This window comes from Callithrix jacchus, chromosome X (genome assembly GCF_049354715.1).
Source record: "Callithrix jacchus isolate 240 chromosome X, calJac240_pri, whole genome shotgun sequence".
NCBI lineage: Eukaryota > Metazoa > Chordata > Mammalia > Primates > Cebidae > Callithrix > Callithrix jacchus.
The window spans coordinates 125,570,054-125,593,704 of NC_133524.1; the positions used below are offsets into that span (position 1 = coordinate 125,570,054).

Genomic DNA, 23,651 nt, shown 5'->3' on the forward strand with positions numbered 1-23,651 from the left:
CCGTCGCCAGCAATTGACGAAAGCAGAAATTGCTTTGCGGCCGGCACGGAAATTGCTTTCCTTCGGCTTCCGTTCTTGGTCCATGTGAGAGAAGAGGGCTGCTGAGATGACTGCGAACCGGCTTGCGGAGAGGTGAGGGGCAGACGGGAAGGGGGATTCTGTCTGGGACTCGTTGGGGGCCGGGTTCCCCAGCTTTTGGGAAATGGGAGCCCCCTTTTAACAGATGGCAATGGTTCCCCTTAAGAACTGGCCACTCGTTCCTATTTTCCGCGATCCAGCCTTTAAAGCCCTTTTAATTTCATTCACTTACTGCGCTCCCCACCGGTATAGCCGCATCCCCATTGGTCCTGATGCTGCTTCTGCCTCCCCAGCTCATTTACTATTTCACTTTCTTCGTCACGTGACCCTTTTTCTGCCTTTGCCGCGGCCTGATTTAATCCTCTGCGCAGGCAGTGCAGGAGTTATAAACTTCTCAAATCTTGGAAACCTTTGCTGGTTGGAGTCATCCACCACGTTTTCGCTCCCGTGATGTTTCTTGCCCCCGCCCCCCACCCCTGGAACTAATTGTAGTCCCTTTAGTAATGTTGGCTTTGCAAATACTAGCAATATATGCTGTTAGCTAACAGTAAGTTTTATTTGTTTGTGGGTACCAATCTCCTTAGTTAAGCAACTACTTTGCTAAGCAAGCCCCAAGGAAAATGGCTTACTCAGCTGCTTTTGACCTGTTTCTCCATTCCTGGAAACAAGTAATCAAGATGACACTTTTGATTAGGCTGCCTATCAAGGAGTCAAACATGTGGAGGATGCTTAGAAATATTAATCGTGAGTCCAGGCACGGTGGTTCATGCCTGAAATCCTTGCACTTTGGGAGGCCGAGGTGGGAGGATTGCCTGAGCTCAGGAGTTCGACACCAGCCTGGACAACATGGTGAAACCCGTCTCTACTAAAATACAAGAAATTAGCCGGGCAAAGCGGCCTGCGCCGGTAATCTCAGCTACTCGGGAGGCTGAGACAGGAGAATCGCTTGAACCTGGGAAGCAGAGGTTGCAGTGAGCCAAGATCATGCCACTGCACTCCAGCCTGGGCGACAGAGCAAGACTCCATCTCAAAACATACATATATATCATGAAACTGCCTTGCCTCCAGGGCCAGCAACAGCATCTTTGGCCATATTATTCCAGGGTTTGACATTTTTACAGCTTCCTATAGGTCATAGGAAATGTTGTACCTATCACTGAAAAGTATTAGTTCTTTTACATGCACTCTTGGAGGTGATGCCTGACTAGAGTCTAAATTTCATGTCATGACAAGTTTCCAAAGGCTTTCACGCTGCTTTATATGTTACAATGTTTCTGAGATTGTTTTAATGGATTAGACATTATTTCAAATGATACTTTTTATTTAAGTTCAACTTTTGTTATAATTAAGGGATACATATGCAGGTTTGTTAGATGGGTATATTGCATGAACGTTTCTTTGTTACTTCTTTTAACAGCCTTCTGGCTTTGAGCCAACAGGAAGAACTAGTGGATTTGCCAAAAGACTACCTCTTGAGTGAGAGTGAAGATGAGGTGCGTGACAATTGCTAAACTGCCTTCAAAATTAGGTTAGAGAGCACATTCCTGGAAAGGAAAGGTGTGGCAATGTAAGATACTGTATAATATTAAGTGCTAAATTAGCCAGGCGTGGTTGATGGTGGCATGCGCCTGTAATCCCAGCTACTATTGAGCCCAGGAGGTGGAGGTTGCAGTGAGCCAAGATCGTGCCACTGCACTCCAGCCTGGGTAACAGAGCAAGACTCCATTTCAAAAAAAAAAAAAAAACTACATACACACACATGGTCCTCATGATATGTTTCCCCATTTCCCGAGTTTGGAATTCTGTAGAGAGTTATTTAATTATCTGACTGAAATATGCATATGTATTTTAAGCTGGATCTCCAACAGATGCTATAGGAATTCCAATTCTTTATTCTCCTGACAAATAAAAAACACCCAGTGTTTTTTTTTCCTGGGGTTGGGGGCACACAACACATCTATTAATAACAAGGAGAGGTTTTTTTTGTCTTTTTTTCTGGTGGTTGTGTTCTTCCTAGGAAAAAGCAACTTAACTTGGAAGCCAGGCGCAGTGGCTCATGCCTGTGATCCCAGTACTTTGGGAGGCCAAGGTGGGCAGATCACTGGAGGTCAGGAGTTCAAGACCAGCCTGAACAACATGGTGAAACCCCATCTTTACTAAAAATACAAAAATTAGCCAGGCGTGGTGGTGTGCACCTGTAATCCTAGCTATTCCGGTGGCTGAGGCAAGAGAATCGCTTGAACCCAGGAGGTGGAGGTTGCAGTGAGCTGAGATCGAACCACTGTACTCCCTCCTGGGCAAGACAGAGTGAGACTCTGTCTCAAAGGAAAAAAGCCAACTCGGTAACTGGCTATGATTTACACTACATGTCAGGGTTTCTGTGTTAGATGATACTATATATTTTATACAGAAACACCATTCTAAGCCCTTTTTGTCCCAAAGAAAGTTAGGACAGACGCATGACATTACCTCCGTTTTAGTTTGAGCTGAAATGTTTGCACACCAGACCTCTTCCAGTTCCCCAGTTCTCCACTGACCAAGAGTACGAGAGATTTTACGTGGGCCTCAGTTTCCATGTTGTCTTTTCCCTCCCGCTCATCCTGATAGTTTTTCTTTTGCTGTGTCTTAGGGGGACGGTGATGGAGAGAGAAAGCATCAGAAGCTTCTGGAAGCAATCAGTTCCCTTGATGGAAAGAATAGGTAACGTTCCCACCAGTTAGGGCAGGTTATAACTAGCCGATTCCATGTGATTTCTTTGCAGCTAATATTTATTGAGTGCTTCATGTAAAGATCTTAATACCAGTGCCTAGCATATAGTAAGCATTATATAATTAACTGTTAGCTATTATTAGTCTTAGTGCTATTATTGTAAGCATTCGAAGTCTTATTCCACATGAAAATCTTTTAAAGCATTGAGCAGACATTACTGAACCGCATTAGAGAACTAAATTGACTTACCCCCAAGGTCACCTGGCTCATAAGTTGCAGGTTCAGATATGTTTGAATCTAAGTTCAGTATGTTTTGCATTATGCTTACCTTGTAATAGAAGGGATGAGAGTTAGACAACCAAGTCCAAGTTAGGAACAGATTTCCTTGCTGCATCATGACCAAACCTGACCCTAGAAGAAATACAAGAAACCAAAGCCTTGTTTGAAGACAGAAGTGTTTGTCTCTCTCACCCCCGACCCCCATAAAATGTATCCATTACTATTATATTGTTTGGCCTAATTTCAGGCGGAAATCGGCTGAGAGGTCCGAGGCTAGTCTGAAGGTATCAGAGTTCAATGTCAGTTCTGAAGGTAAGTTGAACAAAGGAAGATACCCATGCATGAAGCTTGTGGGGTTTCAAAGGCAAAGTGTTCACCTCACCCCCCAGGAACTATTTTCGATGTGGTTAATGACGCATACCATAAATACCTGGGAGAGTAGGTGAGGAAGGGTAGTCAGATGCCCTTCAATTTCTTTCCATCTCAAAGCCTAGAAGGCTGTGGTCAAGGTCTCCTACAGAGTTTGATGAGATACTTCTAGGATAGAGGGACATGAATGAAGACAGCCGCCTCTTAGTCATAATTCATATTGTACAATTTCATTTTTATTTCAGTTCTCTTACAGTGCTTCTAGTTAGGAGACAGCCAAATATTCTCTTCAGCCAGAGCTCAGAGAGGTCACGTCACTTATTCAAGGGCCTTCACCTAGTACAGTGTCAGTAGCAATATCAGGAACTGTTGTAGTACCAAGGCTACAGCAGCAAATAAGATGTGAGCTCATGGGGCTTACATTCTAATGAAGGGAGACAATAAGAGAGGATGATGCAGTAACGTGACTAAGTGGCTCCTTTAGATGGGCTGGTCATGAAAGGCCCCGGAAGAGGCAAAATTGAAGCTGAGATGTGAACGACAAGTAAAGTCAGCCATGCAAAGATGGGGGAAAGCATTTCAGGCCAGGGAACAGCTAGTGCAAAGGCTCTATGGTAGAAACATGCACAGTATGTTGAAGAGTAGGAAAGCGGCCGCTGTGACAAAAGGTGGAGGGTAGGGGGTGAAATGAGGTTAGAGAGGCAGATGGGTACTAGATTTCATAGGGCTGTGTCCTTTAGGTAGATGAGATTCAAAGTATAATGGGGAGTCATTGGAGGATTTTCAGCAGGGTCATGACATGCTGTGGATTATATTTTCTTCTTTTTTTTTTTTTTTTTTTTTTTTTTTTTTTTGATGGAGTCTTGCTCTTTTTGCCCAGACTGGAGCACAGTGGCGTGATCTCAGCTCACAGCAGCCTTCACCTTCCAGGTTCAAGAGATTCTTCTGCCTCAGCCTCCCAAGTAGCTGGGATTACAGGCACCCGCCATCATGCCTGGCTAATTTTTGTATTTTTAGTAGAGATGGGGTTTCACCATGTTGGCCAGGCTGGTCTCAAACTCCTGACCTCATGATCCACTCGCCTCAGCCTCCCAAAGTGCTGGGATTACAGGTGTGAGCCACTGCGTCTGGCCTGGTTTATAGTTTCAAAAGATCATTTTGGTCCAGGCGCAGTGGCTCACCCCTGCAATCCCCAGCACTTTGGGAGGCCAAGGTGGGCAGATTGCTTTAGCCCAGGAGTTTGGGACTGGCCTGGGCAACATGGCAAAACCCCATCTCTACAAAAAATTACACAGGTGTGGTGACACGCGCCTACAGTGCCAGCTACTTGGCAAGCTGAAGTGGGAGAATTGCCTGAGTCTGGGAAGCAGAGATGGCACCACTGCTCTCCAGCCTAAGTGACAGAGTGAGACCCTGTCTCAAAAAAAAAACCAAAAGGATCACTTTTTCTGTTTTTATTTTTGGCTGTTATGTGAAGAATGAATTGCAATGGTGCAAGAGTGGAAGCCCCAGGAGAAAAGCAACTGAGTTTTGAATAAATATTTTTCTGCTCTCTTCCATCCCCTAACACATTTGGGGTGAATGCAGAAGAGTGATAGTGTTGGCATGGCTAGAAATAGGGAATTGAAGTAAGAGGATTATTCCTGCTTCTGCACATTTGCCATCTACTGGCATTTTCTACGGAGGCTTCTCTCTACACTTTATTGAGATCTTGCCTCACTTCTTGGTCTGACCAGAAAGTTTGACCTTTCTACAGGATCAGGAGAAAAGCTGGTCCTTGCAGATCTGCTTGAGCCTGTTAAAACTTCATCTTCTTTGGCTACTGTGAAAAAGCAACTGAATAGAGTCAAATCAAAGAAGACTGTGGAGTTACCTCTTAACAAAGAAGAGATTGAACGGGTAAGCTACAGAGAAGGTGGTCTATTAAGGGAAAGAAATTGAATTGACAAGGGAAAACAGGGTTAATATAAGAGAAAGAAGGGAAAGACCTGAAAAATGGGAGGAGGGAGAGTTGTGATTTCCCCACTATGGATAAAATTAAAAACAATCTAGGAGTGCTGGGCACGGTGGCTCATGCCTGTAATCCCAGCACTTTGGGAGGCCAAGGCGGGCAGATCATGTGAGGTCAGGAGTTTGAGACCAGCCTGGCCAACATGGTGAAACCCCCTCTCTACTAAAAATACAGAATTAGCTGGGTGTGGTGGCACATGCCTATAATCCCAGCTACTTGGGAGGCTGAGGCAGGAGAATAGCTTGAATCAGGAGGTAGAGGTTGCAGTAAGCTGAGATCACACCATTGCTCTCCAACCTGGGTAACATAAGTGAAACTCCATCTAAAAATAATCATCATCATCATCTAGGAGAAACTGCAGTCCTGAGAAGCAAGAGGTAACCTCTAGCATCCTGATTCTTGGGCTAAGAAACATTGCCTCCTAATTTCTTGTTAGTCCTTTGGGTGTGATACTTAATCTCGTGGCTCTTCTTTTTATATACCTTGCCTGCTTCAGATCCACAGAGAAGTAGCATTCAATAAAACCTCGCAAGTCCTCTCCAAATGGGACCCTATCGTCCTGAAGAACCGACAGGCAGAGCAGCTGGTTTTTCCCCTGGAGAAGGAGGAGCCAGTCATTGCTCCCATTGAACATGTGCTCAGTAGCTGGAAGGTGAGTACAACAAAATGAAACTGAACTTCACTGAAAGGTGAGATTTTGTAAGTTGGAGATTTCAGAGCCTGCAATTGATTTGTGTGGACATGTTAAGATAAACCCCAGCTAAAGTCATTTTAGCTTTGTGCTTAGAAAGAAGGGGTTGCCCAGCATCATTGTCAGTCAGGCAGTAACTAGTCACAATGGCCCTGTGATCACTTTTTTTTTTTTTTTTGAGACAGAGTCTTGCTCCATCGCCCAGGCTAGTGCAGTGGCATGATCTCGGCTCACTGCAGCCTCCACCTCCTGGGTTCAAGCAATTCTGCCTCAGCCTCCCAAGTAGCTGGGATTATCAGCATGCGCCAACACCCCTAGCTGATTTTTTTGGATTTTTATAGAGATGGGATTTCACCATGTTGGCCAGGCTGGTCTCAAGTGATCCACCTACCTCAGTCTCCCAAAAGTTCTGGAATTACAGGCGTGAGCCAATGCACCCAGCCTCTGTGGTCACTTGTCATTCGCTTGTAGTATACAGTACTTGGCTATTCCCAGGTTTTTGTGTTAAACCATCTGATTGCCAGTATAGCAGGAAGATAATAATTTCTTTTACCCCAGTTTTTAAAAAGCATTTATAGCCACCTTCTAATCCTAGAGAAATCAGGAACTCGGTAGCATTAACGATACCTTAGTGAGGATATGTGAGCAAAAGAACCCTAAGTTTGCTTGTACAGGAATACTGCATTAAAATATAATGTGTTGCTGACAATGACTAGAACTTCAGCAGGTAACTTATGACTGAGCTGCAGGGCAGGGGTTGATGTTTTAGAGCTGGGTTTCCCAAACACTGACCCCTGACAAAGTTTCTGTTTGAACCAAAAGGATAATTGTAAGTATGTTTGTTTGGTGGGTGTAAGGTTGCCAGTTCTTTTTTGTTATAAGGTTATTCTTTCTACTTTAATGGTGTTAAAATATCTTTTCTTCTAAGAAATTATGGTAGTAAATGATGGGATTGGGAGTGGAACAGTAGTTATGCTCTTAGCAGGATTAGAAGTTGGTAATCTTATGTTGGTCCCCAAAGTCTCGATGTTTAGTCCGAATAACTGCTTTAGAACAGCTAGCCTACTTTTCCAATACACCATTGGCATAGAGTCTATAATGGGCTGATTATTCTTGAATAGATGCCCTCTTTGTGCTTCTCCTCTTTACTTTCCAAAAACCCAAAAATGGTAGTTTCTTAGGTGTTGGGAATTTGAGCTAATTGAGCTAATTAAAGCTAATGAAAGTAAACATTGCTTGCCACAATAGCTGGAAATTGAGCGAGTAGTTGCTTATAACACGGATAAGCTGTTTCTGATGTTTTTGCTGAAGTCACTACCATTCTCTTTCTAGGAGGCTTCCTTTTCTACATGAAAGAGAGATCAGGTTTAAAGTATGGCTGCAGGATGAAGGGAGACTAGAAAAAAAAGTAAGAGGTAAGGCCAGGCACGGTGGCTCAAGCCTGTAATCCCAGCCCTTTGGGAGGCCAAGGCGGGTGGATCTCAAGATCAAGAGATTGAGACCATCCTGGTCAACATGGTGAAACCCCGTCTCTACTAAAAATGCAAAAAATTAGCTGGGCACGGTGGTGCGTGCCTATAATCCCAGCTACTCAGGAGGCTGAGGCAGGAGAATTGCCTGAACCCAGGAGGCGGAGGTTGCCGTGAGCCGAGATCTCGCCATTGCACTCCAGCCTGGGTAACAAGAGCCAAACTCTGTCTCAAAAAAAAAAAAAAAACCAGGGGTAATACAATTTGTAGGATTCAAAAATAAAAAAGCATAGAAGATATGTAGTGAAAAGTTCGACTCCACTCGTGTGTCCCATCTGATCATTTCTACCCCTGTACTCACTCAGAAGTAACCATGTGCATAAGTTTGTTGTTGTTGAGTTTTCTTTTCTTTTCTTTTTTTGAGACAGAGTCTTGCTCGGACACCAGGCTGGAGTGCAGTGGCAAGATCTCAGCTCACTGCCACCTCCGCCTCCCAGGTTCAACTGAGTCCCTTGCCTCAGCCTCCTTGAGTAGCTGGGATTACAGGTGTATGCCACCACGCCTGGCTAATTTTTTGTTGTAGTGGAGACTGAGTTTCACCATGTTGGCCAGGATGGTCTCGATCTGACCTCATGATCTGCCTGCCTCAGCCTCCCAAAGTGCTGGGATTACAGGTGTGAACTACCACGCCCGGCCTACAGTTTTATTTCTATATTCATGTTTACCTCCTTTTTAAATCAAAAGAATGGTAATATACTACTACACACTGTACTGCACCTCGCTTTTTCCTTACAACTTAGAGTGCAAAGTACCAACAACTAGTATATGCTGTATTAGGGTTTCTGGAGATTGAAAATCAAGGCTCAGGTGAGGCAGGTGGATCACCTGAGGTCAGGAGTTCAAGACCAGCCTGGCCAACATGGTGAAACCTCATCTTTACCAAAAACGCATAAATTAGCTGGGCATGGTGGCATATGCCTGTAGTCTCAGCTACTCAGGAGGCTGAGGCAGGGGAATTCCTTGAATCCAGGAGGCGGAGGTTGCAGTGAGCCGAGATTGTGCCACTGCACTCCAGCCTTGGGGAACAGAATGAAACTCTGTCTCAAAAAAAAAAAAAAAAAAAAAAAAATCAGAAGTCTGTACTATAGTTTTGGTCCAGCTTCCTAAAATTTTGTTTAGCTGCAAAGAATGAAATGAGATAATGTATGAGAAAGCATTGGTAAACTGCAAAGTGCTAGAAATGCTGTAAGGTAACTTCTTTCACGCCTCTCTCCTCAGTATTCTCTGTCTACACTGGTATTTCCCAAGGCATTATCCTTGAAACCTTAGTTTCTCAGTATTCCCTCACAAGAGGAAGCACTGCTAGGAAATGCTGCATGCCCCTCCTGGAGATTAGAGAATCACATATGCTTTATCATTTTAAAGGCTGCGAAACAGGCCAAACATATGTGGTAGCTCACACTTGTAATCTAGCACTTTGGGAGGCCGAGGCAGGCAGATTACCTGAGGTCAGGAGTTCAAGACCAGCCTGGCCGACATGGTGAAACCCCGTCTCTACTAAAAAACATACAGAAATTAGCCAGACATGGTGGCTTATGCCTGTAATCCTAATTACTTGGGAGGCTGAAGCATGAGAATCACTTGAACCCAGGAAGTGGAGGTTGCAGTGAGCCAAGATCACGCCACTGCACTCCAGCCTGGGCAACAGAGTAAGACACTGGTCAAAAATAAAAATAAAGGCTATGAGAGAATGGCGAAGACACCTGTTGGATCTAATTTAACTTTATACAAGCTGACTTTATTAAAATTTCAATCAAATTTTTAGCTTTTAACAGGGGAAGCAAATCTTGTTATCTGATGAGGAATGTGTTTGGGGAAGAGCTGGTCTGTCTCCACTGCTGCCTCCTCTTTCTCACCTTCTTCCTCACTGCCCTACTAAAACTTCTCTCAAAAAGCATTAGTGAGGGGCCTCCAAACTGCCAAATCCCAGGTCCGCTTAGTTTTTAGTGTATTTGACACCTTTGGTGTGTTTCATTCTAAAAACCTCTCCCCTCTGACTTCTGTGTCATACTCTCGGTATTTTCTCTCTCTCTGGCTTTCCTTAGTCCTTTTTATTCTTCCTCTGTAAATTCTATAACTTTTGACCATCACTCTCAACCCCTTCTTTGAAGCTCCAGTCTCATATTCCATGTGACGGGCAGGGATCACCTGGGTTTCCCATAACTTAGTCCAGTCCAAAGTAAGCTTCGCATTTCCTTTCCCCAGACTTCCAAAACCTATACCACCCCCTTCAGTCTGCAACTCAGTTAACAGCAGAGCTCCCTACCCCAGTCACTTAGGTTGGAAATCTCAGTCATTTGATTTCTACTTGTCCCCTTCACTCTCCCCCTCTCCCCCAGTTATAGGGGGTTAGGCCTGCAAATTCTGTCTCTGTAATAAACCTTAGGCCCCTATTTTCTCTTCAGTTTCATTTTCACTGCCCTGATCGAGGCCCGCATCGAACCTTTCCTTTGGAACTTTACATATATCCTCTACACAATTACCAGGATTTTCTTGCTGCAATACGAAACTGATCATTGCTCTCCTGCTTAAAATCCTTCTGAGGCTGTTCACTTACAGAATAAAATAAAAGTACCTAGCATTTTAGCTATGCTGGACAGCATGTTGTTCTGTTACATGCTATTCCTTTCCCTGTGTCTGTGTTTTTGCTTATGCTCATCTGGATTTTTTTTTTTCCCACCTGACAGAATTGTACTTAGGCCTAAAAGCCTAATTCAAAAAGTCACTTCCATGGCCAGGCGTGGTGGCTCATGCCTGTAATCCCAACACTTTGGGAGGCTGAGGCAGGCGGATCATCTGAGGTCAAGAGTTCGAGACCAGCCTGGCCAACATCTTGGGTAGTCCCAGCTACTCAGGAGGCTGAGGCAGGAGAATTGGCTGAACCCTGGAGGCAGAGGTTGCAGTGAGCCAAAATTGCACCATTGCACTCCAGCCTGGGCATCAGAGCAATACTCCATCTCCAAAAAAAAAAAAAAAAAAAAAAAAGTCACTTCCTTCCCCAAGCATAACCTACCTCCTAATTATATTTAATGGTGATTTCCTCTGTGATTACCCCTATAGAATAACATAGTGGTATGTTACTTAAGGGTAACATAAAGGATATTTAACCCATTATGTTATGTTGTTTGTACTGTATGTGTCTCCGCTCCAAAAGGCTGTGAGCCCTATGAGGATAGGAACTATCTTAATTGTGTATTCCTAGCACCCCACACAAGTGCCTGGAATATAGCTATAATCAATAAATATTTGTAAATTGAATTGAAGGGACATTACAACATTGTAGTATAAATCACTTTGTAGCCTGTGATTGATCACTACTGCAAATACTAAAAATGGAAGAACACGTACCTTTACTATTCAATAGAATAACTTTATGTTTAAATCAATAGCATCATGTAACATGTGATAATGTGCGTTTATGCATTTGTCCAAATATTTGTAAGTTTAAGACTGACCATGATATATATGGCTATTGAAGAAAACCATACATAATATGCATGTGAGGTTTATTTTTTCACCATAATAAATAGAGACAGGGTTTCACCATGTTGCCCAGGCTGGTCTCGAACTCATGGACTCAAGTGATATGCCTGTCTCGGCGTCCCGAAGTGCTGGGATTACAGGCTTGAGCTACTGCGCCTGGCCTGTATTTTTTTAAAAGCAATATCCTTTTGTGCTCAAGAAATTAAAACACACACTGCACCACACACTGCACCACAAACTACATTTGAAGACTGTACCAAAAAATGCCATGTTTTTTCTCATTTTCTTTCATCAGAATTACTCATACCAACAACACTTATAAGTATGGTTTATAGCAGTTGGCTATGGTCAAAAAAAGTTGGGCTTCCCCTCTGAGACATTTGCAGATCTATTTTCTAGGTACACCATCAGTGGCAAATACTGCTTATCTTAAGATCTAACCTCACAGGGTACAGTGGGTTCACGCCCGTAATCCCAGCACTTTGAGAGGCTAAGGCAGGAGGATTACTTGAGCCCCAGAGGTAGAGGTTAGAGTGAGCTGAAATTGTGCCACTGCACTCTAGCCTGGGTGACAGACTAAGACCCTGTCTCAAAAAAGTAAATCTAACCTCTTCTTCCCTCTAGAAATATTCTAAAAGAAGGCTTATGATACAAATTTGAGATTCACAACTATAAAGTAGTAGTTATGTGCTTCAAATGATACATAACAATACAGGGACTCTAGGGTAACCTGCCTAGATTCTTAAGAGAATGGAAATCTTCAACATACATTGCTAACCTGAACACAGTGATCCCCTCAGCAGTACTAGAGAGTAGCGTCAGTGTCTCCCTGCTGAAGTTGTCTTTTTTTTTTTTTTTTTTTTTTTGAGACAGAGTCTCACTCTGTCGCCCAGGCTGGAGTACAGTGGCACAATCTCGGCTCACTGCAAGCTCCGCCTTCCAGGTTCAGGCAATTCTCCTGCCTCAGCCTCCCAAGTAGCTGAGACTACAGGCGTGCATCACCACACCAGGCTAATTTTTTTTTTTGTATTTTTTAGTAGAAACAGGGTTTCACCATGTTAGCCAGGATGGTCTCAGTCTCCTGACCTTGCGATCCGCTCACCTTGACCTCCCAAAGTGCTGGGATTACAGGCGTGAGCCACCGCACCCGGCCAAAATTGTCTTATATAAGAATCAAATATGGCTGGGTGCAGGGGCTCACACCTGTAATCCCAGCACTTTGGGAGGCCAAGGCGAGTGGATCACCTGAAGTCAGGAGTTCGAGACCAGCCTGACCAACATGGAAAAACCCCGTCTCTACTAAAAGTACAAAATTAGCCAGCCATGGTGGCACATGCCTGTAATCGCAGCTACTCAGGAGGCTGAGGCAGGATAATTGCTTGAACCCGGGAGGCGGAGATTGTAGTGAGCCGAGATTACACCATTTCACTCCAGCCTGGGCAAAAAGCAAAACTCTATCTCCAAAAAAAAAGAAGAATCAAATAAGGCTTTATTTACACTGCTGACAGGAAGACTGGAACCTCCTTTTCTTGCTGTAACAGCCAATCCTATCCACTTATGATTCCAATTATAGTGCCATAAGTTAGAGAATCATAGGAATGTAAAGACAGAAAGCTATAAGAGCAAGGCTTAAGACGTTTTGTTACTTTAAGGCAAGAACTCCCCTGGAGCAAGAAATTTTCAACCTCCTCCATAAGAACAAGCAGCCAGTGACAGACCCTTTACTGACTCCCGTGGAAAAGGCCTCTCTCCACGCCATGAGCCTGGAAGAGGTAAGTGTGTCATACGCCCTTGAACATACCCAGGCATGTCACGCCTCTCCTAGCATTTGTCCTCTAGCCCTAGTCTCACTGTCAATGTCATTTGTTGTAGGCAAAGATGCGCCGAGCAGAGCTTCAGAGGGCCCGGGCTCTGCAGTCCTACTATGAGGCCAAGGCTCGAAGAGAGAAGAAAATTAAAAGTAAAAAGTAAGGAGGACTTGGGTTCCACAGAAGAAAGTCATGTGGCTCGTCATGAATTCTTTGGAGAGAACCTTTGATGCGGCAGCTAGAGTCATGTAGATGAGGTCCCAAACAGGAGTGACTAGCCTCTTTTTTCCCCGCAAAACAGCCTCCTACAGTTTTGCCAAAAGGAGGAGTATTCAGTTACTTTCTCTCCCTTCCAAGGCACCAGAGTGGTTCTGCAGAATGAATTCCAGACCTGTTGAGGCCAATAGGGCTTCCTTCCTGCCTTTTTGCCTCTTTGAAACTGAAACTCGTTCGGCTGGGTGTGGTGTTTCATGCTTGTAATCCTAGCACTTTGGGAGGCTGAGGTGGATGGATCACTTGAGCTCAGGAGTGCAAGACCAGCCTGGACAACATGGCAAAACCGGCCAGGCATGGTGGCTCACGCCTGTAATCCTAACAATTTGGGAGGCCGAAGTGGGTGGATCACTTGAGGTAAGGAATTCAAGACCAGCCTGGCCAACATGGCAAAACCCCATCTCTACTAAAATTACAGAAATTAGCTGGGCATTGTGGCAGGTGCCTGTAATCCCAGCTACTTGGGAGGCTAAGGCAGGAGAATTGCTTGAACTCGGGAGGTGGAGGTTGCAGTGAGCCAAAATCACACCATCGCACTCCAGCCTGGGTGTCAAGAGTAAAGCTCCATCTCAAAAAAAAAAAAAAGAAGAAAAGGAAAAAAAAAATTGCAAAACCCCATCTCTACAAAAAATACAAAAATTAGCCAGGTGTGGTGATGTGCACCTGTAGTCCCAGCTACTTGGGAGGCTGAGGCAGGAGGATCACTTGAACCCAGGAGGTGGAGGTTGCAGTGAGCCAAGATCACGTCACTGCACTCCGGCCTGGGTGACAGAGTGAGACACTGTCTAAACAAAGAAAAAATGAAACTTGTTCTACTCCTCCCTTGAGCTATAGAGGCAGACTGGGCTGCAGAGGTCTACCTGAGGACTGTGGGTACCAAGAGTCTTGCCAGTCCTCTCAGGTCCCAAGCTGACTCTCTACAGCCAACTAGCTCTGTGATGCCCATTGCAGCCCCCTGCCCTGGGAAACCCATCGGGTGACATGGGTACTTGTGCCTACGACATCACTGCTTCAGCAAAATCGCTAAACTCTTCCCTCCTACCCTCTTACCTTACAGGTATCACAAACTCGTGAAGAAAGGAAAGGCTAAGAAAGCCCTAAAAGAGTTTGAGCAGCTGCGGAAGGCTAATCCAGCTGCAGCATTGGAAGAACTGGAAAAAATTGAAAAGGCCAGAATGATGGTGAGACTGCCTCTTGCCCCACCCCCATCCCTTTCAACCAGCTTTCCTTGGAAGGCACCAAAGGTCGAAATCTCACTCTTCTTTCTTTCTAGGAAAGAATGAGCCTTAAGCACCAAAACAGTGGGAAATGGGCCAAATCAAAGGCAATTATGGCCAAATATGACCTGGAGGTAAGAGACCCTTGGGGTGAGAGCAGATCTGGAATTGGAGGATGCTAGCAGAAGCAGAGTTGGAAAAGAGCCGTGAGGATGGATGGAAAACCAGGAATCTAAAAAAGACATCAGAGAAATCTCTAAGTCAGAAAGGAAAATGACCAGGAACAAGGTAGACAAGGAGAGATGAAAGGGAACCAGCATTGAAGGCAAGTCCAATAGGGTAGAGGAAGTTTTTAAAATCTTATTTCACCTGTTGATTCCTTGAGGACAAAGAATTTGCCTTCCATTTTATGCCATAGCTATTAACACAGCGTCGTATGTGCAGTTTAAACAGTGGGTACCAGTAAGAAATATCAAGTCAAATTGAGAGGGAGCAGCTTTATGAAATGGACCGGGAAAGGTGTTATTGTGGTCATTAATGACAAGGCTCTCATGCTGTGACTTTCCTCCAGGCTCGCCAAGCTATGCAAGAACAGTTGGCCAAGAACAAAGAACTGACACAGAAACTCCAGGTAGCCTCTGAGAGTGAGGAAGAGGAGGGAGGCGCAGAAGAAGTGGAAGAACTCCTTGTCCCTGATGCAGTGAATGAAGTGCAGATGAATGTGAATGGACCGAATCCCTGGATGCTCAGGAGCTGCACCAGTGACACTAAAGAGGCTGCAGCTGAGGAGGACCCTGAGCAGCTGCCAGAGCCTGTGGCTCACGAAGTTTCTGAAAGTGAGGGAGAAGAAAGACCAGAGGCAGAAGACGACACTTTGTTGAGAGAATTTGAGGAAAGGCGATCACTTAGAAAAAGATCTGAGCTCAACCAAGATGCTGAGCCAGCAGGCAGTCAAGAAACAAAAGGTGAGCTGTGATCAAATGGAAAGGCGAACTTCCTAGTGCTATGGACAGACTATGGGAGAAAATAATGTCCACCCCCACACACACTGCATAGTGATTAGGCTCTGGGGACTTGCAAGAGTGCGTGCACTGGATCCCTGAGAAGAATTAGATTCATAACTATTTTTCTCAAAGGCATTTAATAAGCAGTCATCTGCATGGCCATGCAATGTGTTCAGGCAAGTTTTCTGTTCTTGGGGGCTTACAGCCTTTAGAAAGTCATAATAACTAAACCATCCTCGAAGGCAGGGTATGAGTTAGTGTTCCTGGTACCCACACACCAGGGGGAAGTATGTATGGTAGAATGGCGAATCTGAACGTCTGTTCACACCTATACTAACAGGTAGGTAGATTTTGAGACACTGAAACATTCTAATTGCTGGAGTTTGTTAGTTAAGTAGGAGTAGCATTTTTAGCACTTCTTGATGCTAGTTTATGTGTGTCTATATGGAGTAAGACTTTACAGAATGATTGACTCCACGGGGCTACATGGCAAATTAGAATTGTGACTCCATGCTCAGGCTTTATTTGTACGTTGTATTTTCTACGTGTTATCTTGAAGAGATCTTATTAACAGTGTTAGCAACCGAGAGATTGGTCAGAGAGTTCCCATTCTGGCAATAAACCAGGACACTAAAAAGCCTGCCTAGGAAACCACCTACATTGAGAAATCATTTGGCTATCTGGACAAATTACCAGGTCTGGTTCAGTTCCACATAGGAATGCATTTAGATGATGGCAAAAATCTGGTTTTCAATGGCAAAAAATTATCTTTTCTACTTTTTTTGTTTAAGAGACGGGGTTTTGCTCTGTCACCCAGGCTGGAGTATGGTGATGCAATCATACCTTACTGCAGCCTAAGACCTCCCAGTCTCAAGCAATCCTCTTGGCTCAGCCTCCCAGCTAGCTGGGACTACATGCCTGTGCCACCATGCTGAGCTAAGTTTTTGTAGAGACAGATTTTGCTCTGTTGCCGAGGCTGGTCTTGAACTCCTGGCCTCAAGCTATTCTGTCACCTCAGCCTCCCAAAGTGTGAGGATTACAAGTGTGAGCCACTGCACCCAGCCTCCTTTTTTTTCTCCTTTTTTTTTTTTTTCAAGTTTCCACATATAAAAATTTATTTTAAAAGAGCTATCATTTAGAATGTATTGTAGGGACCTTTACTTAATGGTTTTGGCTGGATATTTCTGGAATTAATAGTTGCAAGTAGACACTTCTGAGGGAATTTTGGAAAGCAGCACAGCAGGCTGAGATTGTGGGGGTGTCTCTATATGACCACAGGACCCTAGTGGCTTCCTCATGAGCCCCCTCAACAACTGGCCATCTAGCTAAATGTGCAGAGCAGTTCACTGTGAAATGAAAGTATGAAAGATAGATTTGGGCTGGGCGCGGTGGCTCACACCTATAATCCCAGCACTTTAGGAGTTCAAGGCAGGCGGATCACAAGATTAGGAGATCGAGACCATCCTGGCTAACATAGTGAAACCCCATCTCTACTAAAAATACAAAAAGCCAGGTGTGGTGGCACGTGCCTAGTCCCAGCCATTTGGGAGGCTGAGATAGGAGAATCACTTAAACCCAGGAAGCAGAGGTTGCAGTGAGCTGAGATCGAGCCACTGCACTCCAGCCTGGGCGACAGAGCAAGACTCCATCTCAAAAAAAAAAAGAAAAGAAAAGGTAGATTTGGATTTCCTTGGACAGTAAGTAAATTGAATTTTCTCAAACCTTCCAAGATTGTCCTACAATACTGGAAAGTCATGGACTCCAATGAAAATGAACAAGGAAACTTGATTCTTCAGAAATAAACATGCCTGTGTCCAAAGGCCAGATCTAAGGAGCTACAATGGCTTCATGGCAAAGCTAGAGAGCAGGATCAACTTGGGAATGGGGCAAACTGAGTCAATGCAAAGGACAGTTTAGAAGCATGACACTGCCATGCTTCCCTCCAGACTCTTTTTTTTTTTTTTTTTGGGGAAACAGGTCTCTGTCAGCCAGGCTGGAGTACAGTGGTGTAGCCTCTGCTCACTGCAAGCTCTGCCTCCCAGGTTCAAGCAGTCCTTCTGCCTCAACCCCCCAAGTAGCTGGGATTACAGGCATGCACCACCGTGCCCAGCTAATTTTTGTATTTTTAGTAGAGACAGGATTTCGCCATGTTGGTCAGGCTGGTCTCAAACTCCTGGCCTCAAGTGATTCATCCACCTCGGCCTCCCACAGTGCTTTGATTACAGGTGTGAGCCACTGCACCCAGGCAGCCCCTCCAGACTCCTGAGACTAGTGTTATTTGCTTAGATGCTGACAGTAGAAGTGTGAGCTACATCCACTAGATAAAGAAGCTGCTTCACCCCTTGACTCAGCCACAGCAGATTATGAAATACTGCTTTAAGATATGAAGTAGAAATTCTTGAGTCAAGATAAAATCCTGGATAAGGTTTTTACAAGCAGTAAAGCATATATTACGATGAAATTACATTTGGAAGCCACCTGTTAAGGTGGCTTCCTTTTTTAAAATTTGAAACTAAGGGCAGTCTTCCCAAGCAGGGCTTACTGCACAGGGAACTTAAGCCACAGTCTCAGTCATACAGTGAGTCATTGGCAAAACTGGGGATAGGGCCTAGGATATCTTCTTTCCAACATGCTACTGGTATTTTTGAGTTTTTTTGTTTTTCGTTTTTTTTCTCTTTGAGACATGACTTGCCCTGTGGCCCAGCCTAGTATCCAGCGACACCATCACAGCTCCCTACAGCCTTGACCTTCCAGCTCCAGTGATCCTTCCAGCTTAGCCTCCCAAGTAGCTGGGACTACAGATGCACACTGCCATGCCTGGAAATTTTTTGGAGGCAGGAGGGTACTGGTAGAGATGAGTTGATGATTTCTTACTGTGTTGCTTAGGCTGGTCTCGAACTCCTGGGCTCAAGCAATTCTCCCCACTCCGCTTCCCAGAGTGCTGGGATTACAGGTGTGACACACCATATCCGACATTTCACATGCTACTTTTAATTAACCAAACTCCATTGCCTGCTATAATTAGTGTACTCTCTAGGAGATCCAATATGCAGAATCTTCTTTTCCCCATCTGTTCTTGTTAGAATGCATTATGTGGTACCTAGCACTCACTGGGTGTTCAACAAATGCTTACTGACCAGGCAACATACAAACCTCCTTTTCTGACAGCTTTCATTCTTTTTCCCCCAGATTCTAGCAGCCAGGAGGTGCTGTCTGAATTGAGGGCACTGTCTCAGAAATTGAAGGAAAACCATCAGTCCAGAAAGCAAAAAGCAAGTTCAGAGGGGACTGTTCCCCAGGTCCAGAGAGAGGAACCTGCCCCAGAAGAAGAGGAGCCCCTGTTGCTACAGAGGCCAGAAAGAGTACAGACGCTGGAAGAGCTAGAAAAAGAAGAATGTTTTCAAAATAAGGAGCTTTCCAGACCTGTGTTAGAAGGGCATTGGTCAGAGAAGATCCCAAATAATCACCCTGATGCCCCTCAGGAGAAGAAAAAGGAGGAGGAAATGATTGACCTCCAGAACCTCCTAACCACACAGTCTCTCTCCGTGAAGTCTTTGGCAGTTCCCACAATAGAGATGCTGGTGAGCAGAGCCAGGGTCATGGGCCATTGTGGGGGAACAGAGCTGGTTCAGAAAGTGTCCTTCTTGCACAAGGAGTAATGAAGCTTTGTTTTGGTGGGGGCACATTTCAGTAGTTGAGAAGTCCAGCATAGTGTAGGGTCAGGCTAGTCCCAGTGATGTTTTAATAGCTGCAGATATGTGGGTGCTGCCAAGACCCCATTTCCTAAATCCTGATTCACCAAAACTTCTCTGGGGTAACTCTAAAACTGCTCTCAGAGGAAAGAGGGAGTAACTCAGAGCTCTGACCAGATCCCAGGCAGGACAACTCGAAGGTGAGTCGTGAGCTGTTGCCAAAGTTGTACTCAGTGGGATCTCACATGGTCTAAGACTCCCCAGTTAATTTGAAACTTAAAGGGAGGCATCCTGGTACATGTCTTTTCAGGGATATAAGCTAGAGGAAGCCCACAGTCTAGCCACTTAGAGCTCCTACTGCTAACACAGGCCATTCCTTCCTCCACCCTGCAGCTTCCTTACTGAAAAGTTTAAAATTGTGTCATATGATAATGAGCTAGGGATATTTACCCTAGAGAGAAAAAAATTGGAGCATGATTACCCACGATTGGTTTGTATCGCAAGATCATCATTGTTCAGCACTTCCCCCTAGGGGGCGCTAAAATTCAAGCGTTCTAGCCATGAACCCCTGCTCATCAGCCAAGCTGTAGCTCTCTCTTGTTTCTTCCCAGGAAGATGAAGTGGAGAGAAACCAAAGGCAGATGATAAAAGAAGCTTTCGCTGGGGATGATGTCATCAGAGATTTCTTGAAAGAGAAGAGGGAAGCTGCGGAGGCCAGTAAGCCAAAGGACGTGGACCTGACACTACCTGGCTGGGGCGAGTGGGGTGGTGTGGGCCTAAAGCCCAGTGCCAAGAAAAGACGCCGGTAAGAACACGGAGGAAAGCCTGTCAAAAGGGCACCAGGTTCTCCCCCCTCGCCCTTCAGTGTCCTCCCGGCCCTTCTGACTAAGTCCTTAATGCTCCTAGTCAGATGTCCTATGATTTGCCTTCCAGATTTCTCATTAAAGCCCCTGAGGGTCCTCCAAGAAAAGATAAGAATTTGCCAAATGTGATTATCAATGAGAAGCGCAACATCCACGCAGCGGCTCATCAGGTGAGAGCTTAGAGCTCTTTAGCTGCCTGCTCGTTACTGCCTGGCTCTCTTGCTTGAAAAGAATATACTAGTGATCGTGGTCAAGAGAAACGTGTAATCTTGACCACAGAATCAACTCTCTTGTTTTCACTGAATGGCTATTAGATGTACCATTTCAGATAGACTACGCTGTTTTAATTACTGGCCAGTAAAAAAGTTTAGAGTCAAGGTAATTCTCAAACAGAGGCTATGAGGTTTGAGCTGTATCTTAAGAAAAATGAAGACAAACCGGTACTTGTTCAGGAGAATGAGAAGATTGTAAGTTGTGTCACATGATAATGAGCTAGAGATGTTTACAAGAGAAAAGAAAAGTTGAATGTGATTACAGTGTTCGAGTATATTGAAGGTTATTGTATGAAGTCACATAAAGTAGAAGTTAAAGGAGAAAGAATGCAAGGCTGCTCTGGGAACATGAGTATGAGTAAAGGGGACTCAAGAATGAGGTTGGACTAGATGATCTTTATGTTCCTTTCAATTCTGAGATCTGTCCCCAGCCAGTATATTGAAATGAGTTACATTTTTCCCCCTGAAGAAATAAAGAACTAATGGGTACAGAACAGAGGTAAGAAGATGTACATTTCAATAACATTCTATTTGATCTTATTTTGTGAACCAATCGCTGCAAAAACTGGATTGTAACCACTGTAGTCCCAATTAAGGATCTATAACTAGAAAATAGGCAGTTACGGGATAAGGGAAGGGGGCAAGGGTGCTTCAGTGGGCCAGGATTCCAGGTGATGGGCAGAGTATGGCGCTCAATAAAGACCACCATTTCCTTCCAGGGGTCTTATCTGTTTGTTTTTTAATACAGTCATGGCAAACTGACAAATAGTTTTCCAGGAATCTCCCCTGATTTTCATCTTTTTAATAAGTTGCTGCAGGTTCCAACATGCAGTAGAATAAAGTGCTTCAAGGTGCCTAGGGGGATCTTTTGAGACTGAATGCTTGGTCCAGGTGTTCTCTTTCTATTGCCCTGGTTGACAAGCACAGATGTAGCCATCAACCCAAATAAGACATTCCCTTAACTTAAAGAAAATCTGTTTCCTTCGCCACTACCAGGACCATGTAAGTACAAGTAAGAGAGTACTTAGTTCTCTTTTTTTTTTTTTTTTTTGAGACGGAGTTTCACTGTTGTTACCCAGGCTGGAGTGCAATGGCGCGATCTCGGCTCACCGCAACCTCCACCTCCTGGGTTCAGGCAATTCTCCTGCCTCAGCCTCCTGAGTAGCTGGGATTACAGGCACACACCACTCTCTTGAGTATTCCACTAAATATTTCCAAAGACTACTGATTTGGTTTTTTTTTTGTTTGTTTTTTCAGATGGAGTCTCACTCTGTCACCTAGGCTGCAGTGTAGTGGCACAATCCCAGCTCACTGCAACCTCTGCCACCCAGGTTCAAGCAATTCTCATGCCTCAGCCTCCTGAGTAGCTGGAATTACAGGCATGCACCACCATACCCGGCTAATTTTTGTATTGTTGGTAGAGACAGGGTTTCACCATGTTGGCCAGGCTGGTCTTGAACTCCTGACCTCAAGTGATCCGCCTGCCTTTGCCTCCCAAGGTACTGGGATTACAGGTGTTGAGCCACTGCACCTTGCCAAAGACTACTGATTTTACATCCCCATTTTCTGCTTATCTGTTTTTCCTCCTTTCACCACTGGGGAAGTGTTGAAAGATTTTTTTTTTTTCTTAAGATGGAGTCTGGCTCTATCAGCAGGCTGGAATGCAGTGGCATGATCTCAGCTCACTGCAACCTCCACCTCCCAGATTCAAGCAATTCTCCTGCCTCAGCCTCCCGAGAAGCTGGCAGGCACCCACCACCACATCCAGCTAAATTTTTGTATTTTTAGTAGAGACAGGGTTTCACCATGTTGGCCAGGATGGTCTCAATCTCTTGACCTCGTGATCTGCCTGCCTCGGCCTCCCAAAGTGCTGGCATTATAGGCATGAGCCGCCACACCTGCCTGAAAGATTATTAAAATATCTGAAGGTAGTAATGTGGTGGAGGAGTACCAGGCAAGGAAACAGGAGCTGTGGGTTCTGTTCTCCAATGCTGCTCCTCATTTACTTAGGTCCATCACTTCCCCGCTCTAAGCCTAATCTTCAGGCCAAGGGGGATGACCATTGCCAATATCTAGGGCCTTCCAGCTCTACAATTCTGTGATGCCAAAAGAAGATGAAGCTAAGTATAACAGCCTGGTAGAGTTCAGGATTCCGGTTCCTTAAAACATCAATCCTAAGAGAGGGAAGGAGGAGACTGAGAGCATAAAGAGGGTAGAAAAGACATGAAATCCATAGGGATACACAAAGGTGTAAGTTCTTGCAGTCACAGTGTTATATAGGAAAACTCACTATGGGACAACAGCCCCGGAGCGCCTACAGCTAGACAGGGACAGTGTCACTTGTAATTCCAGCTACTCGGGAGGTGGAGGCTGCAGTGAGTGGAGATCACGCCACTACACTCCAGCCTGGGCAACAGAGCGAGACTCTGTCACAGAAAAAAAAAACCAAAAAGACAGGGTCAGTGTCTCGGTGGTTTTTCAGACCCTAAATTGTTGAATAGGGGATCCAGAGCCAACTTAGTCCCCCACCCCCCCCAATCCCAGTGTCATCAAGCAGATTGGACTCCTAAGGGCAGATGGGAGCACTGGGATGCCTTGATCTCTCAGTGTCTTCACTTGCAGTCATCATGTTGAACCATGGCCTGTACCAAAACAGTACCTGATGAGAGCTGCCATTCCAGTAGACAACTGCTCCCCAGGCCTGCCTCATACCAAAGCATTCTCCTTCCTTCCCAGGTACGAGTGCTTCCATATCCGTTTACCCACCATCGGCAATTTGAAAGGACCATCCAGACCCCTATAGGATTCACGTGGAACACCCAGAGAGCTTTCCAAAAGCTGACTACTCCTAAGGTCATCACCAAGCCAGGTCATATCATTAAGCCCATAAAAGCAGAGGATGTGGGCTACCGGTCTTCCTCAAGGTCGGACATCTCTGTCATACAGAGAAATCCAAAACGGGTCACCACGCGTCACAAAAAACAGCTGAAGAAAAACTCTGCAGATTGAGTTGCTGGAAGAGTGATAGCCAGGAACCCTGACTCCACTTCCTTTGGTCCAGTTTTACTCTGCTATAAGGCAGATTCCAAAACTGGCTCAGCACCTTGCATGTAGTTGAGCCACATTTTTAAAATAAAGGCTTTTTAAATCTATCTGGAATATACGTTGTGTTGTCCCCCGGTGAAATCATTTCGTCAAGCCGCACACCTATGGACGCTCCAATAGTGCATTTCTCGAGTTGTACTTGTCAGGGGCACCTCTTTTTCTTACTGAGGATTATGTAGTTGGTCCTAAATCGAAATGGAGAAAATTCACTGTAGTCTGTGATCTTAAATATATCACATCAGATATGATCCACCAGTAATTACTGCCA

The 23,651-nt window shown here is 44.9% G+C and overlaps 1 protein-coding gene across 2 annotated transcripts; it reads left to right on the forward strand.

Annotated features, from left to right (window-relative positions):
• Positions 1-60: 60 nt before the first annotated feature.
• Positions 61-23,430, forward strand: UTP14A (UTP14A small subunit processome component). 2 transcript variants are annotated; one of them, XM_035288252.3, is made up of 16 exons: positions 61-132; positions 1,496-1,571; positions 2,096-2,167; positions 2,708-2,778; positions 3,314-3,378; positions 5,192-5,334; positions 5,943-6,098; positions 12,802-12,921; positions 13,022-13,116; positions 14,288-14,411; positions 14,504-14,581; positions 15,019-15,412; positions 18,641-19,032; positions 19,755-19,948; positions 20,077-20,176; positions 23,015-23,430. In XM_035288252.3, exons 3-16 carry the CDS (start codon positions 2,135-2,137, stop codon positions 23,285-23,287), a joined length of 2,238 nt encoding a protein of 745 aa, XP_035144143.2. In that variant the 5' UTR covers positions 61-132; positions 1,496-1,571; positions 2,096-2,134; the 3' UTR covers positions 23,288-23,430. The 2 variants fall into 2 exon arrangements, with proteins under 2 accessions (XP_035144143.2, XP_002763308.2); XM_002763262.7 differs by lacking the exon at positions 2,096-2,167.
• The last annotated feature ends 221 nt before the right edge of the window (positions 23,431-23,651 follow it).